Source organism: Heptranchias perlo, chromosome 32 (assembly GCF_035084215.1).
Source record: "Heptranchias perlo isolate sHepPer1 chromosome 32, sHepPer1.hap1, whole genome shotgun sequence".
In the NCBI taxonomy this organism is placed as follows: Eukaryota; Metazoa; Chordata; class Chondrichthyes; order Hexanchiformes; family Hexanchidae; genus Heptranchias; species Heptranchias perlo.
This window is the reverse complement of record NC_090356.1, coordinates 6,123,220-6,146,095: the sequence shown is the minus strand read 5'-3', so window position 1 is coordinate 6,146,095 and position 22,876 is coordinate 6,123,220. Positions and strand designations below refer to the sequence as shown.

The window sequence follows — 22,876 nt, the reverse complement described above, 5'->3', positions numbered from 1 at the left end:
CAGCCTGAGCTCTTGGCCAACTTGGCAAACTCCCCTCCTGCTCCAATAACTAAATCCCCCAACGCTAAAAAAAAACGGATCCTTTTTCAGCAAGGATTGGCTGCATGAAGGGCAGACTGGTACTGACACACGCACATACACACGCACATACACACGGAGTTTCAGACTGGCACCGACACACGCATACACACACACATACATATGGAGTTTCAGACTGGCACCGACACACGCACACACACGCACATACATACACACGGAGTTTCAGACTGGCACCGACACACGCATACACGCACATACATACACACGGAGTTTCAGACTGGCACCGACACACGCACACACACGCACATACATACACACGGAGTTTCAGACTGGCACCGACACACGCACATACACATATATACAGAGCTTGCTGTCTTTCGGATGAGATGTTGAACTGAGGCCCCATCTGCCCTCTCAGGTGGATGTAAAAGATCGCAGGGCACTGTGCCGCAATGGGCATCATTTTAACCTCAGCTGCCCGGTGGGAAAACAGATGGGATCAAATCAGTCTTCCGATTTACACCCCGCCCGATTGCACTGTCCGTTGACTTCAATGAAAATTGGGCGAGGTGTAAAACGGGCGGATGATCTGATCCCGTCAGTTTCCCATCGGGGGTGGGATAGTTTAAAATGACCCCCTCCGTGAAAGAAAGCAAGGATAGCGGTACCCATGGGTCTCAGCTAAAACGAAACGTGCCTCAAGATCATCTATCTATCTATCGATCTCTATCTTTCATATAATAAATGATACATCTAGCGTATGTTAACTGTCGGTCACACTTCAAGTGTCACACTCAACAAAGACAAGTTAAAGGAAGTATAGAAACACTCCAGGGACACCAAATACAGGACCCAGGTTGTACAAAGGGGGGCATAATCCACTCCATTAGATAACCACCCAGGGGATGAAGGCAAAATTCTACTCCAGGTCAAGATGTCTTTAAACTCTTCATTCATTGAGGTAAATCTTGATGTTGTGCGATGGTGTAAAACGGGTGATAGTGAGTCAGCAGCCTGTTTACATCTCTCACCATTTTTATTTCTGTTGACTTCAATCAACTTACAAGAAAGAAAGAAAGAACTTGCATTTATATAGCGTCTTTCATGACCTCAGGACGCCCCAAAACGCTTTACAGTCAATGAAGTACTTTTGAAGCGTAGTCACTGTTGTAATGTAGGAAACACAGCAGCCAATTTGCTCACAGCGAGGTCCCACAAACAGCAATGTGATAATGACCAGATAATCTGTTATAGTGATGTTGATTGAGGGATAAATATTGACCAGGATACTGGGGAGAACTCCCCTGCTCTTCTTCAAAATAGTGGCCGTGGGATCTTTTCCGTCCACTTGAGATGGCAGACGGGGCCTCAGTTTAATGTCTCATCCGCAAGACGACAACTCCAACAGTGCAGCACTCCCTCAGCACTGCACTGGAGTGTCAGCCTGGAGTTACGTGCTCAAGTCTCTGGAGTGAGGTTTGAACACACAGCCTTCTGACTCAGAGCTGAGAGTGCTACCCCTGAGCCACGGTTAACACTGCAGTCAAAAATGTTTTCCAATAATCCCAGGGCAGTTCAGAGTGACAACATGTTCTAAAAGACTCGTGTTTCCAATTAAGATATGAGGTTCTTTGTAAATTTTTGGTATCAAATATGGGTGAGGACAATATCAAGCTAAAAGTTTGGCCTACCAGGCAGGGTCAAGCCATCCCAATGAGTTTGGATCCAATTTCTCTGCTTTCAAGAAATGTAAGAGCCAGGTTGAAAAGGGAAAATGGAGCTGAGATCAATCCACAGTAGAGTTATGGTTCAACTTGTGAGTGGTTTTGGATCTTGGTGGAGATTGAGGTGGAACTGACTCAGATCTCATATTGTACCTGTACCTTCACTAGATTTTAGCTCAGCATTTTGGAAAAAAAACTATCTTAAAATCTAAGCCGATTCAGTAATTCAGTCATCACTGATGACAGCATCGTCTGAAACTGGGCAGAAGCCTGATTAGGATCCAAAGTTAGCTTTGGCCCTCATTCAGAGCTCACTGGGCTCATTCCAGTTATATTGCTGCTATATTAAAACCTTGTGTATTTATTCAGTCTCCGTTGTATCTCCCAGACATTTCCTCTTCAATCACAGCCATTTCTATCACTTACACCCAATCCACTCACGAGGTCAGTACTGTGTCTGCCAACCCACCAGCAATTGTCCCACTTTGTGGACAGGAGAGGGTGAAGGAGATAGGGAAAGTCTTTCATTCTATTGGGTACAATTGTACTCAGCAAAGCTGCTCTCATGGCGAGCAGTAATAAATGGGGGAACTTAACGTCACCCTTATCAATCACTGTCGCCAAGAGTGCGTGAGGATTGTGTTTACTCTGCAATAATTCAAACGACATGTTCCCTAAAATGTCACAATATAACTACTGAATTACAATAACAGAATAATTTAAACATGTCTAGTAGTTTCAAATGTTTTCAAATGAGGGCAATGGAGTCATTTCTTACACTCAGACACACAGAAAGAGGCTACTTAGAATTACATAGAATGTACAGCACAGAAACAGGCCATTCGGCCCAACTGGTCTATGCTGGTGTTTATGCTCCACACGAGCCTCCTCCCTCCCTACTTCATCTCACCCTATCAGCATATCCTTTTATTCCTTTATGGGGTAATTCCGCAATCCCATTTTCCCAGTGGGGAGCCACACTTGGAGGGATCATGGGTTGGGAAATCAGGATGACACGTGGATGCGCTACCTCCGACTCGTGCTACAAGTTTGGCATCCCTCCTGTGAGTGTGGGATCAACCCTTATAAATAATCATTAAAAAACAGTACTGGTCACTGAAAGTAAGGGGGACTTGACCAGTTCACTGAACCCTATAGCAGGAGGAACAGTGAAGGACCTACAGTGAGAGGCCTACAGCAGGAGGGACAGTGAGAGGCCTACAGCAGGAGGGACAGTGAGAGGCCTACAGCAGGAGGGACAGTGAGGGACCTACAGCAGGAGGGACAGTGAGGGACCTACAGTGAGAGGCCTACAGCAGGAGGGACAGCAAGAGGCCTACAGCAGGAGGGACAGTGAGAGGCCTACAGCAGGAGGGACAGTGAGGGACCTACAGCAGGAGGGACAGTGAGGGACCTACAGCAGGAGGGACAGTGAGGAACCTAGAGAAGGAGGGAACAGTGGGCAGGGGGTAATTTATGGAGGACGGATGCTGGGGAAACCGGTTAGGACAGCACTAGGAACAGGGTAACATCGCGGCAGCAGTGGAGGAGGGGTGGGATGGAGGTGGTGATATTTCGAAGGCGATCCTGATGACAGAGCGTGAAGGTGCTTGGTGGGATTCCCGTGGTAGGGAAGGAGGGCTGCTGGCCGTGACAGTGAAGATTCTACTTCTATTGTGGGCAGGAGTGGGCAGCACTGCCCCTGACTAGATACCCAGAGACACACCACTGTTTCCGATCAGTCTGTAGTTATACAATACTCACCAATACATGTGCGCCCATCTGTGTGTAGTCGGAAGCCTGATTTACACTCGCAGTAATGCGATCCCTCAGTATTTATGCACTTGTGCTGACAACCTCCATTATGGACTTGGCACTCATCCACATCTGCAGAGATCAGAGGGAAGAGAATATTAATCCTAAGTCATTAGAACAAGGGCTAGTCATTGTGTGCAGTATAGAATGCCTTGAATACTGGGCAGGACAAGGTTGATGTTCCATGTACCAGTGCCAGACCAGTACCAGTGCCAAATAAGTTCCAGTCCCAGACCTGTACTAGTGCCAGACTTGCACTAACGATAAATCAGTACCAGTCCCAGACCTGCAGTAGTCCCAGGTCTGTAGCAGTGGCAGGTCTGTACCAGTACCAGAACCAGACCTGTACCTGCCAGTGCCAGACCTGTACCAGTGCCAGACCTGTACCAGTGCCAGATCTGTACCAGTGCCAGACCCATACCATGGTAATTACTTCATATGCTAACAAGACATGCCCAATCTGTGAGACTGGAATCCACTATCCTCTATGTTGTTTCCCTGTTACGGCTCAGTACTAGACTGTATGGGTAAACTGGTCTGGTTTCAGAGTTTCAGGTTGCTAAACCCAAACAGGTAGTGCAGTTTTGGTCAGATTTGTAGCCCTCGAAACCTGTGTGTTAAAATCCTACAAGTACTCAAAGCTAACACACCCTCTTAGCTCTACACAGGCTCCGTTCTGTATGTGTCCAAAACGTACAATTGGACTGTCCTCCCCGGTATTGATAGAAAGGCTGTGTCAACCAACACACAACAAAGCAAACTGCTGCTGTGCTGTCAACATACTCATGTGAAATGAGACCGAGTGGATTAAAAACACAGGGATGTGGCACCCAGATGTTACAGCTGATAAACATGCCCTCCTGTGTAATGCGGGGAATTCAAACCAGGAAAGTCCCAGGCTTCAGTAAAGGCCTGTGCATAGTTGGCTGATGTCTTGAAATCCCTCAAAGCGCAGACACAAAACTTCCCATCCAACTAAAGTCAGAGTCAGAGGCCAGTGTACAACTATTACTGAGAGTCAGCAGAGGCTCTGGCTTATTTCAGTAAGAACATGATCTGACTGTGATTGCCTAAAGGATCCATTCTCAATTCAGTAATCAGGGACAGTCCAACAGGCTGCAATTCAAAGTTGAAGGGCGACAACTTCCATCACCTCCACGTGGAGATTTCTGAACAGGAACTGCAAGCTGCACCATTGTGATATCAGCTTTGCTGCCCATTCAAATCACCCGACATCGTCTGCTGCAGCTTAAACTTGCCACAGTGGCAACATTTTAAGATCAAAATCATAAAATCATAGAAAGGTTACAGCAGGGAAGGAGGCCATTCGGCCCATCGAGTCCGCGCCGGCTCTATGCAAGAGCAATCCAGCTAGTCCCACTCCCTCACCCTATCCCCATGGTCCTGCACATTTTTTCCTTTCAAGTACTTATCCAGTTCCCTTTTGAAAGCCGTGATTGAATCTGCCTCCACCACCCCCTCGGGCAGTACATTCCAGATCCTAACCACTCGCAAATGGTTGAGCTTCCATTCCCTGTTCTGAAATTTCCCCGGTGGCGGGAGGGAAGATGTTACAACTTATGGGCTCCCAACACGGTGATTAGCACCACAGCAGCACCGAGCAGAACACAGAGGTCGGCACGCCCAATAACATAGCGTGCGCCAATCTACGCGTCCAAGGTCCCAATAGGTGCTGCCATCGTTGGAAGGAAGGAATGAAGTCTTGCATTTATATATCGCCTTTCACGACCACAGGGCGTCCCAAAGCACTTTACAGTCAATGAAGTACTTTTGAAGTGCAGTCACTGTTGTAATGTAGGCAATGTGGTGGCCAATTTGTGCACAGCAAGATCCCACAAACAGCAATGTAATAATGACCAGATAATCTGTGATTTTTAGTGATGTTGGTTGAAGGATAAATATTGGCCCGGACACCGGGGAGTACTCCCCCTGCTCTTCTTCGAATTGTGCCATGGGATCTTTTACGCCCACCTGAAAGACGGCGCCTCTGACGGTGCAGCACTGCCTCAGTACTGCCCTGTAGTGTTGGCCTGGATTTTGCGCTCAAGTCTCTAGAGTGGGACTTGAACCTATGACCTTCTGACTCAGAGGCGAGCGTGCTGAGCCACGGCTGGCAAACAAGTGCCAGGAATGCTAAACTGTAAGGCCACAGATCGGGCATGGCACTCTCAGCCCTCGACGGGCACTCCTGTTGCGCAGAGTTCCTCGTCGAGAGCGGTAAATCGTAAGATTGACCCCCTCGTCTTTTGACGCCTCCCCCTCCAGCTTTCTCCCTTTTTCCTCTGCTGATAACGTTGATTGGATTAAGGCTCCAAAGAACCTGCTATCGTCCAATCCCTCGCCCAGTTGCCCAGTCTTCACGTCTGAGTCTAGACATCGGTTATTAGCCGGCTTTTTTTTGCCCGTGGTGGGCACCATAACTGAGCCTGACCCTTGTCCTCACCCGTCGTTCACACCCCCGGCCATTCTGGCAAGGCGTCGGTGGATAGTGTATAAGAAATGGAAACTTGGATTTTTTTTTCGGGTTCAGAATGATTTAAAGGGTTAAATTATGAGGAGATTATGCGGTTGCATAAACTTGGTTTGTATTTCCTTGAGTTTAAAAGATTGACGGGTGATCCAATCGAGGTTTTTAAAATGTTAATAGGATTCGATAGGGTTGATACAGAGAAACTATTTCCCCCGGTGGGAGTAATGGAAAAAGGCCATTCAGCCCCTCAAGCCTGCTCCGCCATTCAATTAGATCATGGCTGATCCGCACCTCAATTCTATTTTCCTGCCTTTGCTCCATATCCTTTAATACCCTTACCTAACAAAAATCTATCGATCTCAGTCTTAAAAGCTCCAATTGAATCCCAGCATCCACGGCCTATTGGGGGAGAGAATTCTACATTTCTGCTACCCTTTGTGTGAAGAAGTGCTTCCTGATTTCACTCCTGAATGGCCTGGTTCTAATTTTAAGATTATGTCCCCTCGTTCTTGATTCCCCCAACAGAGGAAATAGTTTCTCCATGTCTACCTTATCGGATCCTTTTAACCTATCCTATCTACCCTATCGAGGCGCCCTCGCCCTGTTTAATATTCTTACGGTGATGTGCTAGCTGTCTCCAGGGGCTTAGTCTTACTTGCCCTGGGCAGACCCAGGATGGAGTGTCGGATTGTAAACTGCAAACTCAGCGGCAATTAGCACAAAGTACTCCAATGTGTTCATTCCAAAATAAGTGCTCCAGACTTGGGAAAAATTAAAGGGACAGTCCTCCTTCCAGCAGCCTCGAACTGTAAGCTGTGCCGACATCTCGAAACTAGCCAGGCTCGTGGCAGCTTGGGTATTTATTTGGTAACCGATTTGATTTAAGTTTGCCAAGAGGATATTTGCACCAACAGGACACATGGTGAGTTTGTTTGAAGACTGGGTTTTTAGTTACTTTTTTCTGTACCGAACCTCTGCATAAAGGTACTTCAAGACCCAGGCACATAGACCATGCATTGGAAGGGGGTTTTTATGCTCGATACCACCTCCCCCCCCACCCCCGTGTGGAGTGGGCAAGCTTGGCCGTGATGGTTTACAGAAGTCCTGAGTGAAAGCCAAGGGGGCGATCGGGAACAAAGAGATATCATCCTTGTGAACCTCTAATGCCCAACTTCAGCTGGTAAGTTGCTCACAGCCCGATCCTTATCCCTCCTCTGTGACCTCTACCACCAAGAAGAACAAGAGCAGCAATGATACACACTCTCCTGACTTGGTCATACATTGGCCCTGCCCTGGGAGTGTTTGATGGGACTGTGTAGAGGGAGCTTTACTCTGTATCTAACCCGGTGCTGTACCTGCCCTGGGAGTGTTTGATGGGACAGTGTAGAGGGAGCTTTACTCTGTATCTAACCCCGTGCTGTACCTGCCCTGGGAGTGTTTGATGGGACAGTGTAGAGGGAGCTTTACTCTGTATCTAACCCTGTACCTGCCCTGTGAGTGTTTGATGGGACAGTGTAGAGGGAGCTTTACTCTGTATCTAACCCCGTGCTGTACCTGCCCTGGGAGTGTTTGATGGGACAGTGTAGAGGGAGTTTTACCCTAAAACCTGTGCCATGCCTGCCCTGGGAGTGTTGAGGCCCTGACAATGGGTTCCTGAAATAGAAATGCTTCCATTCCCCAGTACTGGCATCAGCTCAGTCAACGTAACAAAAGCATTAATGACATAATTCAATTTACAGAACTTATGGGGAATAAATCTCACAGTTTATGTTCTTCAAACTCTCACATCTGGTGTGAGCAACTGTCAGAATGTATTTTGTTCTTTTTTGAAGATTTTAGCCTGTATTGTGAAATGGTTTCCCTAACTCTGAATGCGCCAATCCTTTTCCCAGGTGCTAGCAATATAAAAACAACATTTACGCTCCAGCTGGTCTTTGGCAGACCTTAAACGACACAAGTTGAGTCGAAGTCTGTGAATCCTCGGCTTGGCCCACACTGGCTTGGAGATTCCCCAACCTGACCCTGCCTCGGATCGGCAGCCAGTGCTCCTGATGCTCCCGAATGAGCCGTCTGGAATCCAGAGCTGGCTTTTACTCATTTCTTCCTTTTATTCTTTAAGTGTCGACCGCTGCTCAATGTGTGAGGGTGATTCTGCGTTAGACCCTCGTAAACTTTGGTCTGGGAGGTGAAGTAGGTGTGTGTGGAATTTTGCAACAGGCAGCATTTTGAATCAGTTCGTGTGCGTCTGACACCTTTATGCAAATTCACAATTCTCAGAGCTATTTAATAGTAAACCAAAATTTTTTATATCCCCTTTAAAGACAGTTTCAGTGTCTATTAGGTGATAATACATTTCAATTTTTTTTCCTCCCAAACCCTGTAACTGTCAAACTGATATTGTACATGACAAACGTGGGCCCCATGTTCACAGTTTGGTGCATTTTTGGTTCTGTTTTGAGAGATCACGGGTCAGTGCAGTTAGCGGAAAGGTTTAATGGCTTTTCAGCATATGGTATGTGGTTGTGACAGGCCTAATAGCCCAGTGATACATTATATCTTATCACGGTGCAGAGGTATTCTACCATGCAATGTAAACATACTCGGCTATTATTATTTTTCACCCCCTTATCTCTAGACGATATTTCATATCTCTTGTTCCTTGTCACGGCATTTAAGTCGATCATGAGGTGGCTACTAAAATATTCCGTGACTCAGCTCTCTCGACGGTAAAGTTAGCCTGTGACAGAATTTTAAAATCGAGGCATTCCTGGACCGGGAGCCAATGCAGGTCAACGAACACAAGGGTGATGGTTGAATGGGATTTGGTGCGAGTTAGGATACGGGGAGCAGAGTTTTGAATGAGCTCAAGTTTATGGAGGGTGGAAGATGGGAGGCCGGCCAGGAGAGCACTGGAATAGTTAAGTCTAGAGATAACAAAGGCAGGGATGAGGGTTTCAGCAGCAGACGAGGCGAGGCGGGGCGGAGACAGGTGATGCTACGGAGGCGGTCTCGGTGATGGAGCGGATATGTGGTCGGAAGCTCAGCTCAGGGTCAAATAGGATGCTGAGGTCGTGAACGGTCTGGTTCAGCCTCAGACAGTGGCCGGAGAGAGGGATGGAGTCGGTGGCGGGGAATGCAGTTTGTGGCGGGGAACGAAGACAATGGTTTCAATCTTCCCAATGTTTAACTGGAGGAAGTTTCTGCTCCTCCGATACTGGTGTCGGACAAGTAGCGCGAAAGCAGTGTGCCAGTGGAAGGGTCGAGAGAGGTGGTGGTGAGGTAGAGCTGGGTGTCGTCAGTGTACACGTGGAACCTGACGTTATGGTGCAACCGGATCTCCACCGGACTTACGGCAGAAAATCGGCTGAACCTCCGATGAATTTCTGCCCTGTCTGTAGAACTGATTCAAAGCAGGGAATTACCTATTTGATGGCTAGGCATTTACATTAATTTACATTTACGTATCACTGCACATAGATATCATCCAAAATATATCGCCGTTCCTTCATCGTCACTGCCTCAAAATCATGGAACCCCTTTGCCTAACAGCACTGTGGGAGCACCTTCATCACACGGACTGCAGTGGTTCAAGAGGAAGGCCCACCACCACCTACTCAAGGGCAACTGGGGATGGGCAGTAAATGCCAGCCTCGCCAGCGGCGCCCACATCCCAAGAATGAATAATAATTTTAAAATTGGAGGTTCATATTAGAATGTTCACAGTTGGCCACTGAGCTCAGCAGGACTGAGTCAATTACTTGGCAATAGCAGTGGGTTAGAGCAGAGAGAAATTTTATATCCTCAGGACATCCCAAAATGCTTCACAGTCAATAAATTACTTTAGAAGTGTAGTCACTGTTCTTTTGTAGGCAAACGCTCACAGCAAGGTCCTACAAACAGCAAATGAGATCAATGATCAGCTAATCTATTTTGTTTGAGGGAGGAACGTTGAAAAGGACACGATGAGAACTCCCCTGCTCTTCTTCGAATAGTTCCGAGGGATCTTTAGTGCGCGCCTGAACAGGCAGACGGGGCGTCAGTTTAACGTCTCATCCGAAGGACGGCAGCTCCAACAGTGCAGCGCTCCCTCTGTACTGGCACTGGGAGTGTCGACCTGGAACCCACAACCTTCTGACTGAGAGGCAAGTGAGTGCTACCAACTGAGCCAAGCTGACACCTTATTTGGAACATGCTGACTGCAGTTCCATGCGCTTGTTTGAAATCTAATCAGCTCTGGGGCAATCGGTTAACACCACGTCAATGAAAGTCCACTGATTGCTGTTCAGCGATCAGCAGAGGAGCTTCTCACTCGGAGTCTGACTATGCCTTAAAGGAACAATAACACGCCACCGCTGCCTCAAGTCTGAACCGTCCCTTTAAATCAGAGCTGCTTCCAAGGAATTGAAAGAGTCCCGGAGCTAACATACCATTTAAACAAACATCCAATAACAAGTAAATTAGACACAACAAATTTCTTAGGTATTTCCCAAGACGCCTGTACATTCCCACCTCCTACAGGGAGGCTGACACACCAGCCTACACACACACACAGACAGTACTATATAAAAGTAGTCAATAACCCAGTAATTGAGTGCAAACAAAAAAAGCCTTGTGATACATTGCCCCCGGCATCTGGAACCATGTATTTGTTTAACGTCATAAAGATTTAATTCTGAAGGTGCTGAACCTCGCTGGGGTCCGATTCCAGGGCCTCATCCAAGTGGCCAGTCTTCAAGTGTGAGCCTAGATGGTGAGGTGCCAGGAGGCTGCCAGCTCCCAAGGAACCGCTCCCCAGGACGAGTCAGGGAGCATTGTGCAGCCATCAGGAGTGGGAACCCTGGCTGATCGTCCCCTTCCTAACCCAACAACAACAACTTGCATTTATATAGCGCCTTTAACGTAGTAAAACATCCTAAGGTGCTTCACAGGCGAGATTATCAAACAAAGTTTGACACCGAGCCACATTAGGAGATATTAGAACAAGTTGATCAAAAAGGTAGGTCTTAAGGAGCATCTTAAAGGATGAGAGGTAGAGAGGCGGAGAGGCTTAGGGAGGGAATTCCAGAACTTAGGGCCTAGACAGCTGAAGGCACGGCTGCCAATGGTGGAGCAAAGAAAATTGGGGATGAACAAGAGGCCAGAATTTGAGGAGCACAGAGATCTCGGAGGGTTCTTGGGCTGGAGGAGCTTACAGAGATAGCGAGGGGCGAGGCCATGGAGGGATTTGAAAACAAGGATGAGAATTTTAAAATCGAGGCGTTTTCGGACCGGGAGCCAGTGTAGGCCAATTGCAGCGTGTGTTGGCTGAGAACAGATAACCCAGGACAAACCAGGGCCTTTTTTAGTCCACATGGTTCAGTACTACAATGGGCAGTGCCCTCACCAAAGGGGAGCCCAGTCCACCAGCACTTTAACTCTTAAGCACACAACAGTGGAGGGTTAAATATGTTAGCAGAAGAGCTTCGGAACAAGAAGTTTTGGTTACAGCCTCGGGTGCCAGCCGGCTGTTGCATTTCGTTGTCATTCAGTGGCATTGAACGGAGAATGAAAACAGTTTTTGCTGCGCATCAAAGCAGAGGGGATTGAAATTCCGCCTAGCAGGCCAAGCACGAGCCCAGAACCAGCTCCAAGGAGGCACCAGGCAGGCGAGGCTCTGGCCACCCGTGCGATGGCACAATAAATTTGGGGAGACTACACTTCACTCGGCAGGAGCACGGGTCAGAGAACTGGACCCAGGCAGGGGTCAGCGCAGAGAGATTAGTACTGTCAGCCGTGGCTCAGTGGATCGCACTCTCACCACTGAGCCAGAAGGTCATGGGTATAAGTCCCACTCCAAAGACTTGAGCACAAAATCCAGGCTGATGTTGTAGGGCAGTATTGAGGGGGTACTGCACTGTTGCAGGTGTCGTCTTTCAGATAAGACATTAATCTGAGGCCCTGTTTGCCCTCTTAGGTGAACGTAAAAGATCCCGCGGCATTACTTTGAAGAAGAGCGGAGAGTTCTCCCAGTGTCCTGGCCAATATTTATCCCTCAACCAACATCACGAGAAAACAGATTATCTGATCATTATCACATTGCTGTTTGTGGGACCTTGCTATGCGCAAATTGGCTGCCGTGTTTCCTACATTACAACAGTGACTGCACTTCAAAAGTAGTTAATTGACTGTAAAGCCCTTTGGGACATCCTGAGGACGTGAAAGGCGCTATATAAATGCAAGTCTTTCTTTCTTTCAGAGTTTTGTTCAACGGGTCAGAGAACTGAACCCAGATTCTCGGCACTTAAGGTTTTCTGTCGCTAGGTTTTAATTAGTGGAAAATCAGCTGCTTCTTGACCTCTACATCTGATTCTCCACCATGTCAAGTGAGGGTCTGTATGGGCATGTTGCCCAGCTGGTTTTCCCTTAATTTGTTAGAACAATAATCTCACACCTTTCAGGTAAGTCCCTGTGCACCTCACCTGTTGCAAAACAACCTGTGACCACAATTACTCAAGTCTTGAAAAGTTCACTGTTTAGGTGAAAGTAAATCATGAAAAAAATACGCGCTTGAAGAGGAAAATCATGAGAATCTTTAGGACTGGAAAAATCGATTAAGTCAAACGATTCCCTCTTCTTTTGATAAATCAACCTTATTACCCACCTACGCACCACATCCCTCAATCTTCTGCAAAAACGCATTTGATTGCCTCTTAAACCGATTTATATTGTTCACCTTGCATAGAACCACAGGACAGAAAGAGGCCATTCAGCCCATTGTATTGGTGCTGGATTCCCAGGCAATTTATTCCACAAGTCTAGAGTCCTTAGGCTGAGAAAGTTCTGTTTACCTCCATTATCACTCCCCAACAAGTTCCAACCCCTGTCCCCTGGTATCTGAACCCTTCAATGGTAAACAATTTGCTCGAACCAACTTTGCCAATTCCCTTCTTCATCTTGGAAAACTCCGATTCGATCACCTCAAAGTCTCCTCGTTTTCAGGGAACACAAGCCCAACTTCTGAACCTTCGCTCATAATTTCAATTCCTGATATTAGGAATCATCATTGTTGCTCATCCTGATACGCTCTGAAGAGCGATGATATCAGATTTACCACCCAATTCTGCAAGCAATAACGGGGACACGCTCAAGGATCGATGAGCAGTTGGAGTCCTTCACTCCAGTGGGCTAAGACTGTGAGCTTGCAGAATTGGAACGACTGGGTTTGGTTGTTTCACTCAACTCTTGACATGTTAGAAAGCCCACGGCTCAGCCCATGGCTTTGTGGCTAAAGGCACAATACAGTGCCATGTCTAGCCATACAGATCCAAAAGATTGCCAAGTTCAATCAATCGCAGACATACATAGCAACAGACGGAGGCCCCTCGAGCCTGTTTCGTCATTTGACTAGATGGTGCCTGATCTAGCCTTTGTTGAGTGAGCTGATCTAAGGCAGGAGTGCGGCGGAGACAATCCGATTAGTCTCAGTGTCCCTGGGCTAGGGATTCATCCCACAGCTCCAGCTCTGGGTCGCCATTCGCTGACCCTACTGGAAGGTGCATGTGTGTAAATATCAGGTGAGGTCAAGCTCAGGTTGGGCTGCAGTGCAGTCAACACACACCATCCGGGCTCCTCTACCAACCTCTTGGGCTAGGTACTGGAGGCCTGCTGGTTCCTGTAGGGACTGTACCCCAGCACAAGACACTGGCTGGCGTTTATTTTTTTGCTTGAGCGCTCATCCACTGCCCCTATAATTCTCCCTTCCACATGGACAAGAGAGGCATGAGGTAAAGAGAACAGAAATGGGAAACCCCAGCCAACGTCTTGAGGAGAGGAACAGAGAGAACTGGAAATAAAACAAAAAGCACCTGTACATTCAGGGACATGGCCTCAGGCCCCATTCAATTCTTTTTGTGCAACTAAAGCACGCAGTCTGAATTATAACTGGGCACACCTGGTTAATTAACAGGACAACACTGCACTGGTTTCAGTAATGCAACCCTCACACCTGCACCGTCAGAACCAAATGTTGGATAATTCAGCAAATGGTCACGTACTGTGAGGGCCAACAACTCTTGAGAAATGGGTCCTTCAACAGGCCCAGACACATGCGTCGATTACAGCAACTCAACATATATCAGACGGGCAATGGCGAATAGAATAGGTCAATCTCAATCCAAGGTTACCACACGGACACGATGGGCCGAAGGGCCTCTATCCGTGCTGTATAACTCTATGACTCTATGACTTGGCCACAAAGAACAGTGTCGCATCACCGTGAATCACCGTGTTCCTAACATTCAGTCACACACCGCCGTTACCGACAGGGACAGACGTTTATTACAAACTTCTCATCACCACAAGCTGAATTCCACAACCCCCCCCCCCCGTCCCCGACCCACCTCTCCCTCCACCCAAGCCCAGTGGAAGCTCTGTTACAGTCTTACCGTCACTGTAAACCTCAGTAAGAGGTTTTTGCAATAGAGTTGCGTCCATCGCCTCCCCGTTACGGTGAGGCCCAGATATGGGCTGGGTCCCACACCGAGCTGGCCGGCAGGTTGGGCCTCTGGGAGGAGGGGAGGCTGGGGGTGGGGGGAAATGGATCAGGCCTCATACAGGCCAGCAGCAGGCCGGAGCTTTTCTGAGGGCCCAGGAGGAAGACTCTATTGGGGGAATGCAGAACAAGGAGGCACAATCTTAAAACAGAGATCAAAGGCACAAAGTGGACAGTCAATTGCAACAGAGATGATGTCAGGAAGCACTTCTTCACGCAAAGGGTGTAGAAATCCGGATCTCTCCCCCCCTCCCCAACAATGGCTGTGGATTCTGGCAGTCAATCAGAGCTTTCAAGACTGAGATTGATAGATTTTTGGTGGGTAAGGATATCAAGGGATATGGAGCAAAAGTCAGTAAATGGGGTTGAGGTACAGATTAGCCATGATCTAATGAATGGCAGAACAGGCTCGAGGGGCTGAATGGCCTCCTCCTGTTCCTATAAGGAAAGAATAGCCTCTTGGACGAGGTACTGAAGGGTGTCCAGCACCTGTGGAACTGACCCCAGCTCGAGTCAGGAGTCGAAAGGGGAGCAACTGGATGGGAAAAGGAAGCAGCTTAGAGCCTGTACAGTTGAGGTCCTGTACGTGCTCTATAATTTCACAACAATTTGCTTTGTTCAATGATGATAATTCATAAGAAAACAAAGAATGAAGACCCGTTGTATCTGAATTCAACAGAGAAAAAAATCTGTTCCTTATTTACTCTCTAATTACTTTAATGATTTTAGGGTAAATTGGCTCCTGGGGTAATCAAACTCTGTGTAACGCAGTTTGAATAATGTAAGTACAAGGTTTGTGCATGAGCTGGGATGCGAAGGGCCTGCTACCCACCCCTCTCTCCAATACGGCGGGTGGATAATGAATGGAGCTTCCAGTAACTCCACCACGGCCGATCGCTGGCCGGCTTCACCAAGGAAATCCACCGACAACTCTTTCAGATTTAATCGAAGAGGCTGCCTGTCACTGTTAACCAGCCCACCTTCTGATTGCTTGGCAATAGGCAACGGGCAAAGTGGGAGCCCTCACACGTGTAACACAGCAGCTGGGATTACAGTGCAGGATTGCTACATTGTGACCGAGACCAGGGGACACCATTTATGGAATCAGTTCTTTGGTTAGGACCACCAGTGAGTTCCAGCTGGTGTCAATGTTCCCATCATTCTGGCGCACATCCCATCCTCTCTGGTGCCATGTGTCCTCACTGACCTTCTGTGACCTCAATGACCTTCTGCAACCTCACTGCGTAAACTGACAATTCCAATCAAAAATGGCAGAAAACCATCAGCTACACTTCTTCTCAAATCTTCTTCATTTTATTGGGTGGGGAGGGGGGGGTAGTTTGTTTACTTTATTCCCGCCTCTTCACTCATCTTCCACCAGCCTGGAGACCAGGCCATAGACCTCTGTCTAATGCTACTCTACAAACAGTCACTAGGAAGTGAGTGAGATCAGAACAGGGTGACTCCGCTGTGGCTCAGTTCCCCTACTCTTCTTCAAATAGTGGCCATGTGATGTGAGAGAGTTTGGTTGAACATCTCATCTGAAAGACAGCACCTTACTAACAGTGCAGCACTCCCTCAGTGCTTTACTGAGAATATCAGTCTCGGGAGTGGGACTTGAACCCACAACCTTCTGACTTCAGAAGCAAGAGTGCTACCAATTGAGCCACAGCTGACCAATACTGCCAACTCAGTTGGGGTCAGCTAACTCCGTAAAGGCCCATGGATCAATCTGGGTAACGTTGCTAGTCAGTGAAGGATGCACAGACTGTGACTGATCCAAGCGAGCATCAGCCAGCCTTGGCTGGAATAATTTAGCACAGCCTGCAGTACATTAGCTGTTGATCTTTAGGGATTCACCACTCCTTTGACTGCAGTAATCAGAGTCGATTACTTGTACTGTCAGTCAGAATCCCTCTGATCACTGCTCATTAGACTCACAAACCAAAGCAATGCCTCAAGGTTAATCACTTTTGCCCAGAAGTATTTGGTTCCTAATGGCAAAATCTATGAGCCAGGCTGGAAGAGTAATTCAGAAGCTGAGTTGTGTGGAGTTGGGGTCAGAGGTTAATATCAGTCAAGGGGATAGTAGTAAATGGAAGGGAATTACTAGGGACCAATTCTAAAAGGTAGGCACATTGAAGGCATGATTGAGACTTCAGAGAGATAGAGTGGTTGTAGGATTTGATGCAAAAAAAATGCAGTGCCTTTAATTAAAGGGCCACCGCCCATCAAGCAAAAGCGTTCGGCAAATTTTTATTTAAAGTCTATTTGAAGACACACTACACGCAAGGTTGTGTTGAACTGCATCTGTGAGTGATGTCATCACGGTGAAAGGGGCATTTCATCCCTTTGCCTTCCAGCCGGCACTGGAGGAAGCTGGAGATCGGAGCCATGGACACCAAGCTCTTCTCCAACACACACACACAGCACCATTAATAAGAATAGAGTCTTCATGAAAAGTATTTAGCAATGAGCAGAGGCAGGAAAGCAGTGGAGTCACTTTTCCACGCTCTGACCCAGGGGATGGTGTGTTTTGATGTGATTCTAGTTATTCAACTGAAGCCGTTCGATACATTTCAAGTTGTCCCTCCAGTGATTCAGTTCAAGTATCCAGTAAGTGACTGAGCCTTACAGATCAGGAGGCTCCCAAATTCGATCTGGGGTCTGTGCTAAGTGTGGGTAGGAATTGGGCGACAACAGGATTTGGCTTGGTGATGATGTCCTGGTCGTTGAGTGGCTTGGCGCTCAAGGTCAAGGCTCACATCTGAATAATGGCCATTTTGGCAAGTTACTGAGGGGCGACTGGTGCCCGAGGTACCAAAACACAGGGGAAACAATGCCTTCAGGGATCGACTGGAGAGAAAGTAAACAAATGAGAGCAGAATTTGGCAACAAAAAACTTCCCTAATCTTAGATTGATGGGGACTGGGTGGTGCAACATACTGGGTCATGAGCTTTGACCTTGGCCGACAGGCTTTAAGAATGGCCCAGGCACAAGGGATGGAAATCTCTCTGATGGGTGGATGAGAGATTGTGTGAGTAAAAGTGTGTGTGTGTGTGTGTGTGTGTCTGTGTGTGTGTCTGTGTGTGTGTGTGTGTGTGTGTGTGCAGAGAGTTCTCCTGGTCTAGTTTCAATCGCTTAAGGGGGTTAGAGAGGAATTTTCCAGTTTTCCACCCCCCCTAATTGGCTTGGGTTTTTATTTGGATTTTTGCCTCTCCCAGGAGATTACACGGCACTGGGTGGGGTGGGGAGTGTATATATTGTAGCACACAAAACATCTCAACTGTGTGGGACAGGCTGGGTGGACCAGTTGGTCTTTTCCTGTCCGTAATTGCTCGTATGTTTGTATATGTGAATGGATATGTGTGTGCGTATTTGTGTGTGTGTGTGTGTGTGATTGTGAGTGTGAGTGTGAGCATATATGTGAGTGTGTGTGAGTGTGAGCACTTGTTTGAATCTTTGCATCTCTAAGGCAAGTCAGACAGAGGAGGTGATGGTCTCTCCTCTCTCTGACTGGGTGTCACAGTATTAGAAGAAACTTAGTAGAGACGGGAAGTAAATCTGCAGCATGAAGCACCAGCCCCACTAACACCGACCGTGTGCTGCAGCTGATACTCAGCTGTTCCCAGCTCTCCAGGTTACATTTCCACTTGTTAAAAGGTACAATTTAATAAGAAGTCTGGTCGACAGGAGCAGGTTTCTCCAAAAGGGAATTCCCAGCAGAATCAGGGTACCACTTTCTGCCTGCACACTGCACTGGATCCCACCATTAATTTTGTTGCACCCGAACCAAATCAATCACCGATATCTGAGGCTGCCTGCCCGATTAAACCAGCACTAACATCCATTGTCAGCAGCAGATTTACCGCCAGACTCCACGTGTCTGTTGCTGGGATTTGATGTTCTGACTGCTGTAGGTGGTTATCCACTACATCTGCGTGTGGTATCAGTGCAGCCAACTGCATCTCGATGGCCCCAAACAAACACAACAACAACTAAAGCCAGAGGAAGCACAGATAATTAGGGAATCAAATCCAAACAATGTTCCTTTTCAGATCTTGAAATCTCTTCAAAACAGTCTTTAGGATTGGGATTAGTTGCCTCAAAATCTTCCTTTACAAACACGGGTAATTAGGGAAGGCTTTCGGATGTGGTAGTAAATTAAACACATTAGCACAACTAAAGAGATTTGCTCACATTGGGAGAAGTTTCTGCAAGGTTCATTTGTCAATATTGTGCCCACTTATGTGGTTGGGAACAGGAAGTTACAAAAGCTCAGAAAGATTAAGTGAGTGGGCAAAACTGTGGCAGATGGAGTTCAATGTGGGGAAGTGTGATGTCATCCACTTTGGATCCAAGAAAGACAAATCGGAGGAGCAAAGGGATTTGGGTGCCCAGGTATACTAATCATGAAAAGCTAGTGCACAGGTACAAAAAGTAAAATGCAATGTTAGCATTTATCTCAAGGGAGCTGGATTACAAAGGGCAGGAAGTTATGCATCAGTTGTATAGAGCCGTGGTCAGAACCCATCTGGAGATACTGCGTTCAGTTTTGGGCACTGCACGTCAGGAAGGATTTATTGGCCTTGGAGGGGATGCAGCGCAGATTCACCAGAATGATACCAGTGCTTAGAAAAAGAACTTGCATTTATATAGTGCCATTCACCACCTCAGGACATCCCAAAGTGCTTTATGGCCAATTAAATACTTTTGAAGTGTAGTCACTGTTGTAGGAAACACGGCAGCCAATTTGGGCATAGCAAGCTCCCACAAACAGCAAAGTGACAATGACCAGATAATCTGTTTTAGGTGTTGGTTGAGGGATAAATATTGGCCAGGACACTGGGGAACACTCCCCTGCTCTCCTGCTCTCCTTCGAAATAGTGCCACAGGATCTTTTACGTCCACCTGAGAGGGCAGACAGGGCCTCGGTTTAATGTCTCATCAGAAAGACGGCACTTCTGATAGTGCAGCACTCCCTCAGTACTGTCTCTGGAATGGGACTTGAACCCACAACCTTCTGACTCAGGGGCGGGAGTGTTACCAACCGATAATGTGTGCTTTGATGCTATTCCTTTCCCACCCTCTACCCCAATTAATTTACGAATTAAAACTTCACTGTATATGTACGTGGCATTCTCCAAACACATAGAACAGATACAAGGTACAATCACAAACAGAATGAAACTGCACAGAACTTCAGCTCAGTCAGAGCTAGACCGCACTGACAGTGTCTCAGTAACATCCACAATGGTACGGGAGTAGGAGAGGCAGGACGAGGGCTGCCAACTCTGCAAGGACATATTCCTGGATGCGTCATCACATGACCTCCCACCCCCACACTCCTGCCATTGGCCACCCAACACATCCATCCTCACAATATCCCGCCCCCACACTCCCACCATTGGTCAGCCAACACGTCCATCCTTGCGGTGTCCCGCCCCCGTGCTCCTGCCATTGGTTGCCCGACACGCCCATCCTCACAGAGCCCCGCCTTTCCATGGCGACATACTCTTAGTTATCCGATTGGATGATCCTTTACTGTCAGTCAAACACCACCTCCAATATTTTGATAACTAATAAGCGAAAATGTTCAAAGAAAATGTTTTAAAAACACACAATTTTTTTTTATAACGCCGCTATCATTTTTCTCCCGGGTTTGCTCACAGCAGTGTCCTGGAGATTAATCTTTAATTCCTGGAGACGCCAAGGCAATCCTGGAGGGTTGGCAACCCTAAGCTGGATGAGCTTCAGGATCACCCCGAGAGGTTATTAAGAAACACTGAATGTGGTCGGGTTGAAGATCAGAGGGGTTTGGTACTGTTTTGATACATGTGGTACGCATCCCTAGGAACACAGCTGCCGATAACTATGCTGCCAGGGGGTCCCCTATAAAGGTTGCACACACCATGGAACGTCAACATACAATTCCCCAGACCACATGGGCCCAGCTGCGTGTCGACATGTGTGTGAGAGGCGACTGCATCAGTATCACAGAATACCCAGCCAAAAACCACAGCAGAACAGGAGACCTGGACTTGGCTGTCTGATTAAAGCATTTTAACTACCCTCAGAAGGCAAGGGAACCAAAAAAAAAACATACAAGCACCATCCTCCCAGTTGTGCAATCTCGCCTCAACCGATCAGTTATGTCAACAACCTGCCGTTAAATTTCTGTCTGCTTTTTTCCCCTCGGGATATTTTCTCCTGCTCTCACGAAGTTTTCAGCAGCAGTGACCGGAGAGCAATCAGAAGCAGGAACCCTGAGTGATTTTTTTTTCCCCTTCCCAGCCCGGGGATGCTGTGGACAGTTGTATCGTCTCCTGGCTAATGTCGCCAACCCCTCCAGGATCGCCCTGGAGTCTCCGCAAATTAAAGATTAATCTCCAGGAGTTTGCAAGCGAGCAAACCCGGGAGAAAAATCATTGGTAGGTTGACAAAAAATGTGGGGTTTTTTTTCATTTTCTTTGAAAACTTTTGTTTATTGGTTATAAAAATATTGGAGATGGGGGCCAGGGGGGCGGGGAGAAGAGGAAGGCTGTTTGACCGGGTGAGGCAGTTGGAGGCGTGGGGTCATGTGACAAAACCTCCAGGACTACGTCCAACCGGAGTTGGCAATCCCAGCCCCTGACCGTGATCTCAGCAGGGATGGAACCAGTGAGCTCTCTGGTCTGCAGGGGTCAGCACCACACCATCAACCCACCAAGCTACTAGGGCTGCTTGATTTAGGGCGATTATACTGAATGATTATTAATATCTGCCAGTCCTTGTAGTCCTTTGGGCGATAGTGTAAAACGAGTGATGTCGATTCAGCCGCCCGCTGACGGCTCAGTGACAAAGTGGAGCCAATGTTGACGTCTGGGTGCGAGTCAGTTCTAAATGGTTAAGAATTGAAGCCTCAGCATGGACTAATCATCAGTCCAAGTGAGGTAGAAATACCAGCACCCATAGATGTGGGTGTGATGGCACAGAATACCCTCTGGTGCTGCCTAACCTGCCTGGAGTGCCCCCTGCAGGTCTTTGTCTTTCTACTCCAGAAAGCTCACAGATAATGGCGGGTGGGGGGGTGAATTCCCATTGGAAAATCCACCAGCACCAATAAAGCGGGGAGAAAAAATAAACAGCAAAGCAAATTACCACAAAAAAAAGCTTGTGAAGACCTAAAATTGATGAATGAACAATCATGGATAGGGAGTGCGCAATTCCCTAAAGCGAACAATCTTCCCCTTGATCTTCCTGCTGAAATGAACTTCCACCTGTAGCTGGTTGCCTAGTAATCCTGGACACCCATCATAACAGGGGCTGATTTGGAAATGGGGTAACGGCCAGAAAAAGGAGGAGGAGGCAGAATGGGATCACTCCGCATCATCGGAATATTATTTTGAAGTTCCCGCCTGTTACCAACAAGTGCCTCATGCGCCTTCCCCTCAAGCCCAGCGGGAACGCACGGGACCCATGAACGGGGCGGACAGCCGTCCCTGTCTCCCGCTCTGTTACACCCCATGAACTGACGCACACAGGGCATAATTGCCACGAAAGAAAGAAAAGAAGAAAGACTTGCATTTATATAGCGCCTTTCACAACCTCAGGACGTCCCAAAGCGCTTTACAGCCAATTAAGTACTTTTTGAAGTGTAGTCACCGTTGTAATATAGGATACACAGCAGCCAGTTTGCGCACAGCAAGATCCCACGAACAGCAACATCCCTCCTGCTCCCCCAGAGCCAGCTCGGAAGGATCTAACTCTCCTCCAGCATCTTTCACGGTCTCGGAGTGCAATTGCCAGGGATGGGGCAATAAATGCCGGTGAAACCGTATCCCAGTAAGGAATCGATGCCTTCTCGAGAGGAGGGGGGGCGGGGAGGAATGGGACCAGGGAAATGTAAATTTCCCAGAGTCCCAGCTATCCAGGTCTCCAGACTCGTCACAAAGCCATTCAGCCAGAATCAGCCACGGCCCTGTCAGCCAACGCAGTCTTTCCTGGTGTCGGATTGGACTCCTTGTCCCCATCCACTACTGACACTTACAGACTCGAGGTACAGTAGCTTCGTGGTTATGGCACTGGACCAGCGGTCGTGAGTTCAAATCCCGCAGTCGCAAGTTGGGAAACTGAATTAGTTAAATCTGGTGATTTGTGGGATGACATAAGGTGCAATAGCTGGATTGTCGTAAAAACCCAACTGGTTCACTGATGTCCTTCAGGGAAGGGAACCCGGCATCCTTACCCGCTCAGGCATACATGTAACTCCAGTCCTGTACTATGTGGTTAACTCT

The 22,876-nt window shown here is 47.7% G+C and overlaps 1 protein-coding gene across 2 annotated transcripts in view; it reads right to left on the bottom strand.

Annotated features, from left to right (window-relative positions):
• LOC137300960 (multiple epidermal growth factor-like domains protein 6) overlaps positions 1–22,876 on the bottom strand; it is a 292,410-nt gene that overhangs the window by 94,743 nt on the left and 174,791 nt on the right. For both annotated transcript variants that reach the window (XM_067970253.1, XM_067970254.1), the window contains one exon: positions 3,528–3,650. In XM_067970253.1, the coding sequence (XP_067826354.1) occupies positions 3,528–3,650 (123 nt within the window). The remainder of the gene's footprint in view (positions 1–3,527; positions 3,651–22,876) is intronic.